This window comes from Ornithodoros turicata, chromosome 10, assembly GCF_037126465.1.
Source record: "Ornithodoros turicata isolate Travis chromosome 10, ASM3712646v1, whole genome shotgun sequence".
In the NCBI taxonomy this organism is placed as follows: domain Eukaryota; kingdom Metazoa; phylum Arthropoda; class Arachnida; order Ixodida; family Argasidae; genus Ornithodoros; species Ornithodoros turicata.
The window spans coordinates 8,678,047-8,694,784 of record NC_088210.1 but is presented as its reverse complement, the minus strand read 5'-3'; the positions used below and the strand labels follow the sequence as shown (position 1 = coordinate 8,694,784).

The window sequence follows — 16,738 nt, the reverse complement described above, 5'->3', positions numbered from 1 at the left end:
AAACTTTCTTGTGTCGAAATTCCTCAATGCCACGTGTCCCGTGTCCTAAAACAGCTGGATCGGGTAGGTCCCTCGAATACCTTACAGCTTTCACCTCCTCCACAACACTTTCTCTTATCAATGCATATGAATATGACGAATGATGTTGCCCCTAGTTTTTCCGTTTCGGTTTTACAAATGAAAACGAATGGACATGCCCTTCATTGGCTGTTTCAGGTAACGTGACCGTAAGGAAGTTAAAACTCTCTCTGTCCATGCGTTCCACGTGCCACTCCCCGCAAAATACTTGCCCGTATCCTCGAGGCCCTCGAGTAGTCTTCGTAGCCTCGCTCCCAAGTACGTTGTGTACGTACGCACATAATCATGGCTGCTGTCAGCTATCAATTGGAAGGTATTATAAGACGAACTTTGGTTTATTTTAATCAACCTAACCTCAGTGTACCATCGACGCGCCGTATACCATAGCAGTATGCCTTGATATCTGTTGCCATGAAGAAGTGCTGCTCCTATTCTGACCTTGTGTCTAATCATCATACTGACATTACTCACTGTTTTGTGGACAGCTGCCTTATCGAAACCGATACTGTTCAGTACTGTATGATTGACAAGCGGAAAATACTTATTTATGATAAGTACAGCTGTTCGATCAAATATACGAGTTGCGCCCTTGAGCCCCACTTCCGATCACATCTGAAGCATGACGTTTACTTTTCTTTCGACGTACAGCGACCCCGTCTTGCACTCAGACTTACTAAAACTTATTCGCATGCATGTAATAATTTAAAACGTTATTCTACCTGTTGCGCCATGCTTATGTGGCAAAACGAAACAAAACAAAAAGTTTGGAGCAGGACATGTTGCTACCCGCTAATGAATGTAAACATGTAAGAAGTAAGTAATGCAGCGCAGGAATGAGTATCTATATTTAAATGTCTAACGTTTCCTATAGACCACGCATGGAATTCCTTACTAAAAAGACTGCGTGCATTTGGGGGTACGTTTTGACAAAATTTTGCTCTGCTTAACATAAAGCCTATGCCATACTGAATGCCTGTGCTCACTAAACTTGAATGTGCCGCTTTTGTGTGAGGCATGATGTGCATGTTGCCCATTGCTAAGATGAAGGGTCTTCAAAAACAGTGGAGTGCGTTTTTGTAACCACGACCAGACAGCTAGCATTACTTCAATAAAACGCTGCCTTAAAAGAGCTCAGAAAGCACTTCCGTTACAACCATCTTTTTAAGCCAAGGCGTTAACCTGACTGCTAAAACTCACCATGCGAAGTGACTCACTCGACAGATGCATACATGTCGCAGAATTTGATTTTGAAAATCGCGCACAACGGCGGCAACGCCCAAAACTAGCTGCCACGGTCGCTTCGAAGTCACCGCTGTACAACCCGCTAACTGGTTTGCTTGTTTGGAGAAGCGTCGTCTGCTGCACAGAGAAAGAACTGGGAGCAGGAACGAAAAAGAAAAGAAAAAGTGTGAAAAGCGGAGGCCCCGATTGGAGCGCGGTCTCTCTTGTAACTGCGATGACATCACAATCCTCCTCCTCCTCGTTTCGGTCTGCAGAGCGAGTCGAGCGGGAACATTCGCCTCGATGTTCGGGGGCGTTTTGTTACAAGAAAAATACCGCGTACAGAGATTTTTTTTTTGTTGTTGTTGTTAATTGTTACGTCAAGTTGCACCCTTTTCCTAACTCGCCAGAAAGAGAAAATTGGCTTTCTGGGCTCCTCTAACTTATCACATCTTTCACTTCAGTGCAGTATTCCTCGTCTGTTTGTTTCATAAACTTTCGTACCGCGGCGGTTCCTTCCAGTGTTCTTTAATTTCCAGCCCGTCACCTACTGCTAGAGGTTGTAGAGCGATGCTGGTTGAAAATGATTATTATAGAATGCACTCCATGGCAGTTGCTGTCTTATTTGCTTTCTACCGTGATCATTGCGACTGGACCGTGGGCGAAAGTTTGACGTTCCCTTTTGCTTTTGTGCCACTAAATTGTGCTTCGAGTCATTTTCAACCAAGACTTCCCTGGAACCGAACCATCTTTCCAGCTATATTTCATATATTTGTATGAAATATATTTCATATTTCATCCATTACCCTACCTCACAGTCCAAAACAAACTTATGTAATTACTTTCATATGTTACATAGTGTTTCTAACTTGTTTTGTTTGTATCGTGTATTGCTTTTTCTCTCTCTCCTGTATTACCACTCCAATTTTGCTGTGTTTGTCCACTTACGTTTGTGTTGACCATTGTTGTTCATTTAGTCTTCAGTGCTGCAGCTACAGGATTATTGAGCACACAAGTATAGAGGTGTACAAGTTATCTTTGATAATATTTGTGATGACCTCACAGATTTATCATTGACAGTATTTATCTTTACAGTTGTATCAAATGCAATATGATACGGTGAAACCTCGATATAGTGAAACTTGATGCAACGAAATATTGCGTTCAATGAAAGAAATCATGTTCCCTCTGAGCTTCGTTATGTTGTGGTTTGGCTGTATTACAAAGTTGGCTTTGACAATATCTACCTGTACAGTGTAACTAAATACAATACAATATTACGAGGTCGGCTTTGACACCCTTTGTAATGTCGTTGCAGATCTGTCGTTGACAATGTTTTTTTTTTCTACACACTATTATCAAATACAATATTATGAAGTTATCTTTGACAATACTCGTAATATCATTGCAGATTTGAGAAAGCAGGCCCGGCACCTAGAAAATGAGATTGATCTTAAGCTGGTGTCCTTCAGCAAGCTGGGAACAAGCCTCGGATCACGTGATCTCAAGCAGGATAGGTAAGGGCACATGTACACCATAGTGGACTGATAATGCTGTCTCGATGGTCTTACTCACTGAAGCCTGTGACTGATAGAACTTAGGTGCCACTTTATGGGTGTCTTAGGGTGCCTTAGGTGCACTTAGGGTGTTTCTCTCTCGCTAGCGCAAGAATAGAGTGTTTTGCAGTGGGCACCTTTCTGCACCACAATTTCACGCGTATTAGCCGCAGCTTCTGCGCTATGTTTTCTTCTCACGGATGCTCTGTGACTTACCCACCGGTGGGACTTATTTCGATTATATTTCGCTGGTATTTTCCCCACACCTCGGTTTTAACGAAAGGTCCGACAGTGTCTCTGGGACAGCACCGCCCTGACAATGCACGAAAAATGCGTAACATTGGCGTGTCCACGTCCGAGTAGACTGACCTTCCTGGTGCCTTCTCCCAAGCAGCTTTAACAAAAATGGTGACAGTGAATTATGTGTTCTGAAAGGCCACTAACCCGTCAGTCCATGAAAAACACTCAACAGGGGCTCAGTCCAATCTTGGTAGGGCTCTACAACTCACCTCCTTTGATTTGCACCATGCCGTCCACCAAGTATGGTTTATGGCCTTCTCTGTGGTCTCCTCTGTTGCACAAGTCAGTCGCGTTGTACTTCCCGTGGCTTATCTCCCTCCAAAATCTTAAAAACCTTCCTACAAATGGAGGAAGGGAGTTGCCTCAGGACAGAAGCCGCCGATATTTCGAACAGAGACTGTTAACTTCTTCCCAGAAGAAGAACAGTCTCTGTTCGAAATATCGGCGGCTTCTGTCCTGAGGCAACTCCCTTCCTACATCTCTACCGGTTCGCTGGATTTCTACCCATCTACGTTCCTACAAATGGGTTTTGCTGCTTGTCTGTAGTACGGCTTGTATGCGTGAAATTGCGGTACGTATTTATGATATTAGTACTCCTCTTTGTTGGTGCTCTGTATGTAAGTGAATTGTAAAAATAATAATTAAACAATAATATATACTAGGTAATAATACTAGCCGTATCATATATAGTCTCAATGTTCGTATTTTCGAAAATATGTTCAAATTTTTTTTTTTTTTTTTGTCTGCTGCTTTGTTGATAAATTATTGAAACTAAAGAAAGTGCTGCCCTCCTCACGTTCTCGGTACCTGCTAAGCCCTTTCTGGGGTTTGTGTAGTTTCGTACCAGTCCAGCCTTTATTATAATATTTATTTCATTGTATGACAGTAAATACGCCTTCTGGGACTAATTTCAGTGTGACAGTGACAACTTCAGTGTATTCATAATACGATTTCATTACTGTGCAGCTTGGATACAGTGCCACTGCTGAGCAGCCCTAACAGCGATCACATGTTTGAAACAATGGCTCTTCAAGTTGAGCAGCTGCTTGCAAAAGTAGGTGGTATTCTTTATTTTGCAAAAAAAAAAAAAAGAAGAACTAAAAAATGTAAGCAAGGTAAACAGCTTGTAGAATTACATGAAGGTGAATATCACGTCCATTGTGTACTTCTCTTGACCTGATTTTTAAATTGAGTAGTTTTAATGCTAAAGAAGCATGTGCACCTACCCAGCCTGCTGCAAATTTGCGTTCAGAGTTTGCTTAGTATTGTTACTGAACGAAAAGGTAATGTAATGAATGTAAAGGAATGAAGTTGGTGCCATTAGTACTAGCCACTAGTACTATACAGTACTAGTCGTGCATTGCAGAGCATCAAATCAAGCTGCGAATGCAAGAAAAATGTGAACCCACTGCTTCTCTGCTGAGCTGGAACTGGATAAAGAAACTATGTCTGTTGATTCAGACACACACACAAAGTATTGCTCAGAGTTGACTTCATTTTTGCTTGTTTTAGGTTGTGTAGTCATGGCTGTCTCAATCTCATTAGTCATCAGTGTCTTTGTCGTCTACGTGGTGTTAGCACTTTCGGTTGCAGGGAAGTTTGCTGTTTTTAACGAACTCTCGCTTATTTCTATCAGCTTATGCATGTTTCGTGACCACTAAAAGAAATTTTTTTTTTTTTCTAAATTTCAACTCCTGAACACAGCTTGACATGTATCCCGTGAAAGGAAACCGCCCTGGAATTAATTAATTAATACGTTGGAAACAGAAATATGTTTACAGCATCCTGGAGGTTGTTGTACTCTGGGCACTGTGGGCAAATACGTGAAAATTTCTGTTACATGTGTTCCCCTAAACTCAGACACGATACACATGTAAGATATAAGTAGGGCCTGACTTTTTCGGGTTTTATTTTTGGCCAAATTCGGGGGGTAAATATGGGGTGATATTTTTCATTCGAAAATTCGGGTGTATTCGGGTTAAATCCCGTTACGGCATATTCTGTCATCAGGAATTCGGGTGTATTCGGGTGATTTTTTTTGTTTAATAAAAATTTGTCTTAACATGGAACTGATGTTTAGCAATGTTATCAAACTTTATTTTAATGCACGCTTATGAGTGTGCCACGCGACCCGGATGTTTTCGGGTAGATTCGGGTTAAACCCGAATTTTACAGATTTCGTTCGGGGGGTAAATATCGGGCGGATACGGGTTTAACCCTAAAAAGTCAGGCCCTATTTATAATACAGTATAACTATGTAGGACAGTACAAATGCAAAAACAAAGTTTTCGAGTGCTACATTTATTGACCTTTTCTTTTTTCTTACATGGTAACTAAAGCAACTAAGCTTAATGGGGTATAACTAGTTACATTTTAAAACGAGTAACGCTAACTTAGTTACTATTTTTGCAGGGTAACCGTAATTGTAACTTTGTCGCCGATATTTATTTATTTATTTGAAATACTTGTTGCGATTGACTCGCCATGGGAGGAGGGACATACATAATGCGCATATTCCACTACCAATACAGTGAAATCCGCGTATAACGATATTGAAGGTAATTGCGAAATCCATCGTTATATGGGATACATCGTTAAACGAGGGGTGACGTAAATAGCGCGTCCCCAAAAAGTCGCGCGTCACCCTGCGTGTAGTAAAAGAAAAAGACACAGATGCTAAAAAAAAAACACGAAGCTGTGTGACATCGCACTGGCTTGGGAAAGCAGCGATCAGAACTCGTGGAGGGAACCAGGGAACATAGCAGGACAACTTCTGGCAACACTACACGTCACCACTCCGCAAGTCGGCTTCACCTAACGCCTGTGTGCTTTAGGAGAAGCTCGCTTTAGAACACTGTCGCGCAACTCGCGGGTAGAAAGCATGTGCTTGGCCTTTTGAATCATCTCGCGAATTTGAGCAGCATTGGCCAAATACGGAGACAAAAAAAGCTTTACCACCTACCTCTTTCACTGACAGTATTGGAAAATGAACAGTCGCCGTCTATTTTCTTGCCTCGATTTTTATTTCAGTTTAGTTCTTTTGATGTGAATTTCGGATTATACAAATTTTTTCCGCTACCCCGTGAGATTCGTATCATTGAGATTCTACTGTATCTTATCGCGGCGAAAATCGCCACCAGGTTTCGCGCACGGGACAGCGCCCAACATCGTTATACGAGTACCTGGAACCGCGGTCTCCATCGCTATACGCGGGTCGTTTCCCCATAGAAACAATGTATATTTTGATGGTAAAATCATGAACAATCGTTTTACGAGGGATATCGTTATACGCGATATCGCTATCCGCGGGTTCTACTGTATAAACCAAATATAAACCAAAATATGTAGTAACAAACACTTGACTGGATGTAAGTATTATTTGGCTGCAACAATAAACTGTTTGAGGCGCATTTGGTATCTCACTGTGCCGTGCTTGTCTATAATTAGGGCCCGACATTTTTATGTTATATTTTCCAGCAAAATCGGGGGGGGGGGGGGGGTAAATATCGGGTTATGCTTTGCTTCAGTAATTCGGATGTAATCGGGTTGAACTGAACTTGACTCAAGCTAATTGTGGTTGAGCCGGGTTGGACCAGGCGTAAATATTTGGTTTACTCGACATAATGCACACTACACACCAGTGGACACAGCGCATCAATATTTAGTCTATGCGTCTAAGAGGCAGCAGGGTCCCTGTTTTGACAGTTTGAATTGGCACATTTATGTGGTTACAAGGCAGTTTCCAAAGTAGCGTGTTAGTTGCGATGACTTCAGATTCCCCTGGTCCAGAAGTTTCCGGGGAAATACCAGGTTAAACCCTGTTCTTTCTAGTTGGAATCGGGAGGTAAATATCGGACAATGATCGGGTATAACTAGGGCCTGACTTTTTAGGGTTAAACCCGTATCCGCCCGATATTTACCCCCCGAACGAAATCTGTAAAATTCGGGTTTAACCCGAATCTACCCGAAAACATCCGGGTCGCGTGGCACACTCATAAGCGTGCATTAAAATAAAGTATGATAACATTGCTAAACATTAGTTCCATGTTAAGACAAATTTTTATTAAACAAAAAAAAATCACCCGAATACACCCGAATTCCTGACGACAGAATATGCCGTAACGGGATTTAACCCGAATACACCCGAATTTTCAAATGAAAAATATCACCCGATATTTACCCCCCGAATTTGGCCAAAAATAAAACCCGAAAATGTCAGGCCCTAGGTATAACCCTAAAAAGTAGGGTCCCATCTATAATGTGCGAGGAACATGCGCTTCACTGCATGTTTCACTGCACTAACGTCTGTACTTTTAACGAGGTCCCGCTCCACGTGCCGCTGAATTTGCGCGTCCTTTTTTTTTTGTGTCAGTTGGGCCAGGTGAACGAGCAGATGTCAGCCCACTGGCAAGGCGCGGCACCCGGAGGTGGAACCACGATGCTGCACACGCTCCAGAGGCACCGCGACATCCTGCAGGACTACATGCACGAGTTCCAGAAGACTCGCTCCAACATCCAGGCTCGCAGGGAACGGGACCAGCTGCTAGGCTCTGTGCGCAGGGACATTGAGTAAGGCCCGCGTGTCCGTCTGTGTGTGCTGCTTTCAGCCAGCCTTTCCCCATTGCAGTTCGTACAAGAATGCCTCCAGCCTGAGCCGTCGCTCCGAAGCCTACCTCAAGGAGCACGAGCATCTCAGAAAGTGAGTCAGTGAGAGAGGGAACGTGTAATCGGGTTAAAATCCAGGGGTGGGTTGGTGGTGCGTTGTAAAATTGATAAATCACCGAGTGCATGGGAGAAAAAACAGTAAAGGGACAAGAAGGGGACGACGCAGAGCACATTCTTGTCCCCTTTAGTGTTATCCCCTTGCACTGGGGTTTTTTATCGATTTTAGAAGGGACACGTTGTCTGGCGTAAAAGTGCCAAAAAAAATTTGTCTCGTTTGTTTTCCAGCTCCGATCGACTGGTGCACGACCAGATCAAGTAAGTTTCCGCCTGCCGTGTCACTTGTAGACTGTGAACGAACAAAAACGTGACCCAAGGGTAGTCCGAAAGTAGAGGGATAATAAAGGAGCATGGAAGGACTTGAAATATATATATATATATATATATATACAGGGTGTCCACGCTAAGTGTGAACAGATTTTTTAAAAATATATCAATCACTTTTTCTGAGATGAAATCAATTGCAATATAGCATATGCTGAAGGGCACTCCCTAGGGGGGCATTAACAGACTCCTAAGGCAACGTCTTAATTAACTTTCAATAATTAACTTTTTAATTATAAAAGCTACGAAGTTGCTCCAATGAGAACATCTGATCTCTTCGGTCACCAGATACCAAAACCGTTTTCAGAACAAAAATCTGTTCGGTAGATCGTCCGCAAAAAATTCGTGAAGGAACGCCATTTCTTTCTTTATTTGGTTTATTGCGCATCTTCAAAGAAGCGGCTTTCCTTTACCCCCAGTATGAGAGAGTGAAAGAGCACAGTGCCGCCTCATGCGTCGAAGATTAGCTTTAACTTGCGGAAACAAAACAAAAACACAAATCTATCGGGTGACTGTATCGCGACTGCCCTTATCTTGGGCTGCATTTTCTGTTTTCTTTTAATCTTTTTCCAGGACGCAAGAGGCGATAGTGTGCTCTTTCATCCTCTCGTATTGGGGGCGAAGGAAAGACGCGTCTCTAGAGATGCGCAATGAATAAAATTCAGAGAAAAATGGCGTTCCTTCACAAATTTTTTGCGGATGATCTACCGAACGGATTTTTGTTCTGAAAACGGCTTTGGTATCTGGTGACCGAAGAGATCAGATGTTCTCATTGGAGCGACTTCGTAGCTTTTATAATTAAAAAGTTAATTATTGAAAGTTAATTAAGACATTGCCTTAGGAGTCTGTTAATGCCCCCCTAGGGAGTGCCCTTCAGCATATGCTATATTGCAATTGATTTCATCTTGGAAAAAGTGATTGATATATTTTAAAAAAATCTGTTCACACTTAGCGTGGACACCCTGTATATATATATACAGGGTATTTCATTTAACTCGAACCCCACCTTAAAAAAATAACGGCTGATTGCATCACAACGAAACCAACTGCATAGTATTACTAGTAGCCTAGTAATACTGTTTGATTATTTGAGTACTTTTTGCACCACAATTAACTAATTAATTAGTGGAAATTCGTTTTATAACTTTCTAATTATGGGGATTACAACGAAGATGCAAATTGTGAAGTTGTAGGTGATGTGGGGACACAGCAAAAAATGGGAGGACTGACACAACTCTAGCAATGAAAGGGCTGCATAAAAACGATAGAGCTGGATTCTTCTTTTGTGTCACGTTCCATAGTAAATTTTCATTATCATTTGTCTCCCCCACGAAATCTAGCTTTTTGAGCAGTAGGAAACGTCACAGTTTGTTTCGAGTTACCGTAGGTGGTTCCGTTCACGGAAACCATCTCGAAAACATTTGACTAGAACAGACAGAGCTACAGGAGACGAGGACAACAACACTGAGGACACTACACCACTCAAAGTTTTCTAGGAACTTGTATTTTCGAGGACCAGCATAAGAGGTCATTTTATATCAAAGAAGGAAAAAGAGCTGTATGAAGTCTTCTTGATAAGAAAGCTTGGAAACCGATAAGTGTGTTGAAGGGGCAATAAACAGGTATACGAGATGCCCCTTTGTAAAATGTATCGTGATAGATTGCCGATGGTGAACGTTTTCAAAAAATTTTTGTCGCAAAAAGTAAATAATGGCTCCGAACCGACTGAATGTGCACTGCACTCTTTTCGCCCTCATGCCCTGCCCTGCGATGTCCTGGCGACAACAGCGACGCGTCATTTTGAAGTCGCGCGTCATCAGCCATTTAGAATGTGGGACGTTTATACATTAAATTTTGTCGTAATATCGAGATGCGAGGGCAAATTCTAAACATACTCCAACTTGTCAAACCCAAGATAGCCAGTTCAAACCGTACCAAAATCGCTCTATATTCTATTTCACGTGTTGTATTGCACTGCGAGGTCACTGCGATGTTCCCGCAACTTGTTCCCTCGCGAGCTCCAGCTTGTGTCTGTGGGGTCCGTCATTGGCTAGGAGAGCGAAATCTCTCCCACCTCCAGCGTCTCGAATATGTTGACGTGACCCGGTTCCAAAGACAAGGAGAGGCTCATGCGGATTATGCTCTTTGAATGGCACTGTTTCATTATAAAGACGCTCGCTAGAAGTAAAAGAATTTCATATTTGGATATCCTGAGCTACGTTCTTTTGATTGACCATAATAATTGGTAAACGTTTGTTGACCTGTTTTGTGCCCCTTTAACGAAGCGTAGCTATCACTAAAGAAGAGATTATGTATGTGGAGAAGAGAGTGCGCCTTTTTGTGATTGGTTTCTGGCTTTGATTCATTGCTTTTAAGGTATGTGTGTTCCTGCAGTAAACCAATTGATAGTGGAGCAGGATGGTGTCTTTAGTGTTGTTGTTTTCCTCATCTGCCATAGCTCCGTCTGTTCTAAGAATTTATCGCATTTTGTGGTGCTTTCTATAACTTGACACTTCCCTTCTTTAAAGCATTGCCATGCGGACAAAGGACGAACTCAAGAGTCAACGTGGAGCGATGAAGGCAATTCAAACGAAAATGACAACGTTAGCGAGTATCCTTTTTTTTGCGGACCACTTATTGCGCGCGGTATGACTTTTCCGGGGCAGATGCCCTCCTTTCCTGCGTTCATGGGGAGGGGTACTATTTTTACAAACTAATTTTGGGGTGAAATCATGCACAGTCGATTTTTGTTTTTCTTTTCTCTCAAGCACAGGCTGCCTGCCGTTGAAGTGGATCCATTGGTCACGCATATATAGTACCTCATCGTGTGTAATGACCAGGACCGTAATAGATTAAAACGACCACGTCATAATCAGCGACGCCTATGAGGAGCCCATCCGCACGATCCGCTAGGAGTGCTACACACCGGCCCGCGAGATATACGTCACGATTGGACGATGGAAACGTGAATTTGGAACGCGCAGAAGTCGTCTTACGACTACCGTAGCAGACGACGACAGCTCCTATGGAAACGCGTAGAATGATGATGATAATCAACCTTAGGAAGAGGCACCTCTCGTGGGACATCCATCCGCTAGTACAATGGTACTGAGGTGAGCCGAAGTACAAAGTACTGTAGAAATTGAGGAAGCAATAACTGAGCCGATGAGTAGTGCCACCGCTAGCCTCCAAATGCAGCGCTGGGAAGGGGTCTATATGACATGGTCGTTATAATCTAGAAGGACCACATGTTGTGACAAGTGTGTTTCAGGTAGTTTATTGTTGTACTCAATTGGTATTTAGTTGAAACAAACAAAACAACTATATTGAGATATGATGGGGAGTTAATGTTAATGTATACAAATTGCTACTGAATAGTGAATTCGAGAAGAAATCAAATTGATCCTAAATTGGTCTTAAAGTGATTCAGGAGGGAATGATCGTGAGGGATCAGATTTTAGCCGAAAGAGTCTGACCCCAGTTGTACATTGCACGTACAGTCGAGCCCATTTATTACGATCTTCGATAGAACGATAACTCCGATATTGCTATCGAACTGTTGGTTCCCGTCAGCTCTCCCATTGAACTTCGTGTAAGCAAAACATTGATATAACAATCGCCGCGGAAGCGCTTGCTCGCATATAGCGATTGTAATTCTCCCGACGGCCGGCAAAACGCGGGAAAATTAGAGAGCAAGATTGCACCAAAAACAAATTACATTGGCATTTTCGAGAGCCTTCGCCTCCATGCCCGCTAAAGCGAGAACGCGGTGCGTTTATCCGCGCGTCACTGCCGGAGGATTAGATGCGTGCGTTGCAAGGCACGCGACTTCGAAAAGGGTGGAAGGAGCTCTCAAGAAGTGGAGGAGGTTGCTCCTTCTCCACATCGTTCTCTCGTCTTCAAGCTTTTCCTCTTCTTTTGCCGCGTGCTCGCTACGTTGGCGTCAGCGGTTCCGAGACGCTTTTTGACGAGGAAAGACGCGTGGCTCGACCCCAACTTACATGCACTCTACGGGTTTCGCACCGGTGCAAAAGCGCATTGTGAAGTGCCGCGGCTTCGAAAACGTGTATTGGAAGACAGTTGCGTGTCACCACCCAAACGCGCGTCGACGGACTACCCGTGGCAGAGGCGCATTCTGATGGACCTCGCAGTCCCGATCGTGAGAATGATGACGACTACGGCATTGGATGACGAGCAAAGCTTTCGACGCACAGCTGAGTCAGCTAGATAAAATGCTTCTGTGCTCCCAACAAACGCGCATGTTCAGCGGCATTGTACTTGTGGCGATCTACTTCGTTTGCGCGAACCCGAGCTGCAATTTTTGAAAGCTCGTTTCTAACGATACTCTGATATAACTATCAGATTTCGCGTTCTCGTCAATATCGTTATAAACGGGCTCGACTGTATTACGGGAAGCGAAGTATAACGCGTGAAGTAGTCATGGTAGTTGCTTAAGGACGACTCATGCAACCTAGTTGTTACGTTTGCTTCCGCAGGACGGCAGCACCGTCGGAAAATTGTTCCCTTTTGTTTAGCATTCTCTTTTGAAGTCATGTAATCGGAGGCCAGCACACGGAACATGCTAGCAGGCCGCAAAACCATTATTTTCATGCATGGAAAACTGTGGCAAGTTTTTCAAATTTGTTTATTGGAATGAATTCCTAGACTGCTGGCTGTAGGGAATGATATCTTTTTTTGGCCCGGATGTAACGGCTGTGCTTGCAGAGAGAAGCCATTTTGCTGCATCTCCAGTAGACACACATGTATTGAAAATTTGGCAAACTTTAATTCGCCAAAAGTCAGCGTCGAGCCGAATGACAGCATCCCCCCCGTAAAACCAGGAAAAAGAGCGTGCGACTCACAGTGTCTCAAACACCGGCGTTGTAACAGAATACTACGTGTCGTAGAATATGAGGCCGCTTGCCCTCGGGCCATCAAAAATGTGCCGTTCCCTAGATAAACTTGGGACGAACGCGTCTGAATCTTTTCCATGTAGACACTTAGTGAGGTGTAGGAGGATGTCGCAGGAGGGTCATCCTGTGAAAAGAAAATTTAATTAGCTTCTGAAGTGAGAGCGCAAGATACACGGACAAAGAACGGAGAAACAGACAGGACGGGCGCTAACTTCCAACTAAGTTTATTGAAGAAAATGAGTAAGAAAGCACAAACCCCCTCACAGCACACGTGTCACATTCTGGGCGCACCGGTTCTGAGCACACCGGTTCTGAGGAAGATCAGTTCCTTTTCGGTTAGAGATACAGAAGGTGTGCTAACGCATACATCTTGATGGTTATTTATCTTTTCTGCTTCTATTATTTCCCTTGTTAGTTTAGTCTTGCTTCTTGCGATGATATGGCAATCTCGATAGATGGGTTCACATCCATGAGTGTTACAATGATAAGCCAACCACCCCTCTTTTTCCTGTTGTTCACATGGTTCCGGTGTTCGCGCAAGCGATCATTGATACATCGCCCTGTTTGGCCTATATAACATTTTCCACAAGTGAGTGGTAACTTATACACCACTCCTTCATCACAGGAAACAAAGGGATTTCTGTGCTTGGTACTGCATGTGTGCGTAGCCTGGGGACAACTCAACTTACTGAGCTTTTTTTCAACTGAGCAACTTTTCTTCAATAAACTTAGTTGGAAGTTAGCGCCCGTCCTGTCTGTTTCTCCGTTCTTTGTCCGTGTATCTTGCGCTCTCACTTCAGATGTCTCATTACCAACTAGCCCAATCCTCAACCCTTCTCAAGTTTAATTAGCCATTGACCTTCTTGAATTAGCCGAGAAGTCATTTTTACACCCCGTCTTCTTCCTGTAAAACTGTTAAGTCGGCCAGTAAGTTGCACCACGCGAAGTAATTCGCACCACAGAGTCATAATTATCGCAGAAATTCAATTTAAAGTACGTCGCAAAAAAGCGACCGTGCGCAACGGCGGTGGAGAGCAGTACCTGCCCGTGATACGCTTGGGACCTCGCGCTGATGCTGCAAGAATCGCACTCTCTGATTGCTTCAGGGAAATGTTTTCTGCTGCTCCGCTGTTGTCCGCTAATCGACTGTTTGGGGTTCTGAAACTGCATTGCTATTGGCTCAGTCGTGACTTGGACTCCCCTGCTGTCCCCAATTCTCTGAGAGAGCTGGCAGAGAACTGGTTTACGGCGGCAGAGGGACAAGGCGCTGATCCCCGCTCACCAGGGAGCCAGAATGAGTTACCCCCGTAACGTCGTAGGTGACGTGGCATCATACCTTCTCCTCCTCATTATACCCGGAGTGGCTAGTTAAGGGTGAACGCGCGGAGCCATGTTTATGCAAGTTTTTGTCTGGGAAACAAATTGCGCACGTCAAAAACCTTTCGCGCCGTTTGGTGAAATGACGCGCACACTTTCATCAGATGTCCTAACCTGAATTTTTTTGGATGGCCTTCTGTACTCCGTTAAGAAGCGAGTCGGCCTTAATTGTTCTTTGCAGCAAATAAAATTTCACATTATAATTTAATGCGCATAACTAGAGCCTCGTGTTTTGGCCTCGTAGAGTTCTTACTGGCCCGCCTATGTGTGTTGTCATCACCTTCAATAAAACCTGGAGAACTGAACTCACCAGTTGCGCAAACTCAGCCGCTTGTACGGGTGCGGATGAGCACTAAATAGTAGAGCTGTGCGAATATTCGAAATTTCGAATGTGAAACAAATATCGCATGCTATACGAATGCTGTTTGCAACCTGTGTTCGATATTCGGAACTTTTAAATATTTTGTAATCGCACTGAGGCGAGGTACTGTTATCGCAAATCTGAAAGTGGGCTTCACCTCATGACATCCGAGAGAGTAGGTTCATGAAGCCCACTTCACGTTACTGTCGTCGCTCCTATTTCAGTGTGCGGCTCCATTCTCCAAGCCGGCTTCACCTCATTATTCTCGAGCGTTAGGCAAAGCCCTCAGTGAAGCTCTCAGTTCCGCCTCGACGTTGACCTACGACCTGTACTTTGTTTTAATGGCCGCCGCAGAGAAGCCATGGTTTGTAAAGTAGTTTGTGGCAAAGGAAGAGAACTTTCATGGCTTTAGTACTCAAGAGCAGGAACTACCTGCCAAAAATCTGGGAAGTTACTTCAGCAGAAGATGCAGGCGCAAACAAGAGCTGCTCGCAAGCTGCTCGATGCCCCCCCCCCCCCCCCCCTTTCACTGAATCTGCCAAGACCCTCCTGAGGTTTAGTACATGATCCCAACAGCTACCGAAAATACAATATTCTATCTTTTATTGCTGCAGTTGCTTTCCAATGTTGACGCTCGTTGTCTAGGTCCTGGTACTCTGACGAACTGGTGCAGCGACATTCCTTGACCCACTGGCAGATCGCTTCCCAATGATTAACAGCCTGGTACAGAGGATCAACCTGAGGAAAAGAAGAGACACCATCATCCTGGGTGTGGTCGTGGGCCTCTGTGTAGTTCTCCTAATGTTGTACGTGACACACTAACAGCAAAAGCCCGTCGCTAAGCTGTCGACCAGTGTAAAAATGTAAATAGTCGCCATTCCCGACGGGTGGCTCTCACCTCTGCTACATGTTGACCATCCACGCTACGTGTTGACCTTTTTTCTGTGGGGGAAATAAATATTTTATAGAATTACGCTAAGTTGGTGTTCTACATGTTTCGAAATTGACGGAAACAGTTCAGGTGCATGATGTCGATTAACGAGAGCACAAGACTGACTACACTCTTAAAAATGAACTTCACCGCATAGCACGCTCTTAGCCAACCATCATCTCGAATGTTATCATTATCGGCCCTGATTTGTTGAAAACGGGGGGCGTACTCCTTTTTGTGACAATTATGAACAGCGTAAGTGTCACAAAAAAAGGCGTGCGCCCTATATTTTCAACAAATGAGGGCAGGTAACGATATCATTCGAGATTATGGTTGGCTAGGAGGGTGCTGTGTGGATTGTTTGATACGCTAATCCAGGGACTTTAGGTGCCGTGTGGTGAGCTGTCATCAAATCAAATCAACCGACCGCTGTGCTCATCAACTCAGTTGTCTCGCGACGTAAACCCCCAATTATTGAAATTATTTGTGTGTGTGGTTTGCGTTCAACATAAATCCACGCGCAACAATATCAATGAGATTCACTTCGGAAAGTAGTAGGTTCGTTCGTTTCACAACTGATCAATAGCGATCGACATTGTTGTGTAAGATAACTCAGTCATCACGGAACACCACTTACACGATGATTCGGGTCCGTGAATCGGGTGTGAAACTTTCGAAAGCCGTCAGACAGCAGACAGCAATTCCGACTGCGTGTCCCAAATCAAATGCCGCGAACCGAATAAAAAAAATGCAAATTTATTTCGCTTACCAAAAATAAACATTTTTTGGTCAATGTTGTCAACCGCTAATAGAGACCAAGGTTCTTTCTGCGATGGGACAAAAAAAAAAACCCGGGGGGGGGGGGGGGGGGGGATAAGGATCACCCTCTGCTTCTCAGCGTGGAGTTCTTGTAGGAAGCGAAAACAAATATGGCCAGATGTACGCTCGTTCGAAA

General features: G+C 43.9%; 2 protein-coding genes across 2 annotated transcripts in view; one reads left to right on the top strand and one right to left on the bottom strand.

Annotated features, from left to right (window-relative positions):
• Positions 1-16,738, bottom strand: part of LOC135370098 (COP9 signalosome complex subunit 7b-like) — a 337,544-nt gene that overhangs the window by 133,864 nt on the left and 186,942 nt on the right. The gene's annotated exons all lie outside the window — the stretch shown is intronic.
• LOC135370041 (Golgi SNAP receptor complex member 1-like) lies at positions 283-15,825 on the top strand. The gene is made up of 8 exons (XM_064603717.1): positions 283-391; positions 2,711-2,816; positions 4,122-4,209; positions 7,528-7,724; positions 7,783-7,854; positions 8,106-8,135; positions 10,730-10,812; positions 15,550-15,825. The coding sequence occupies exons 1-8, from the start codon at positions 364-366 to the stop codon at positions 15,672-15,674; spliced, it is 729 nt and encodes a 242-aa protein (XP_064459787.1). The 5' UTR covers positions 283-363; the 3' UTR covers positions 15,675-15,825.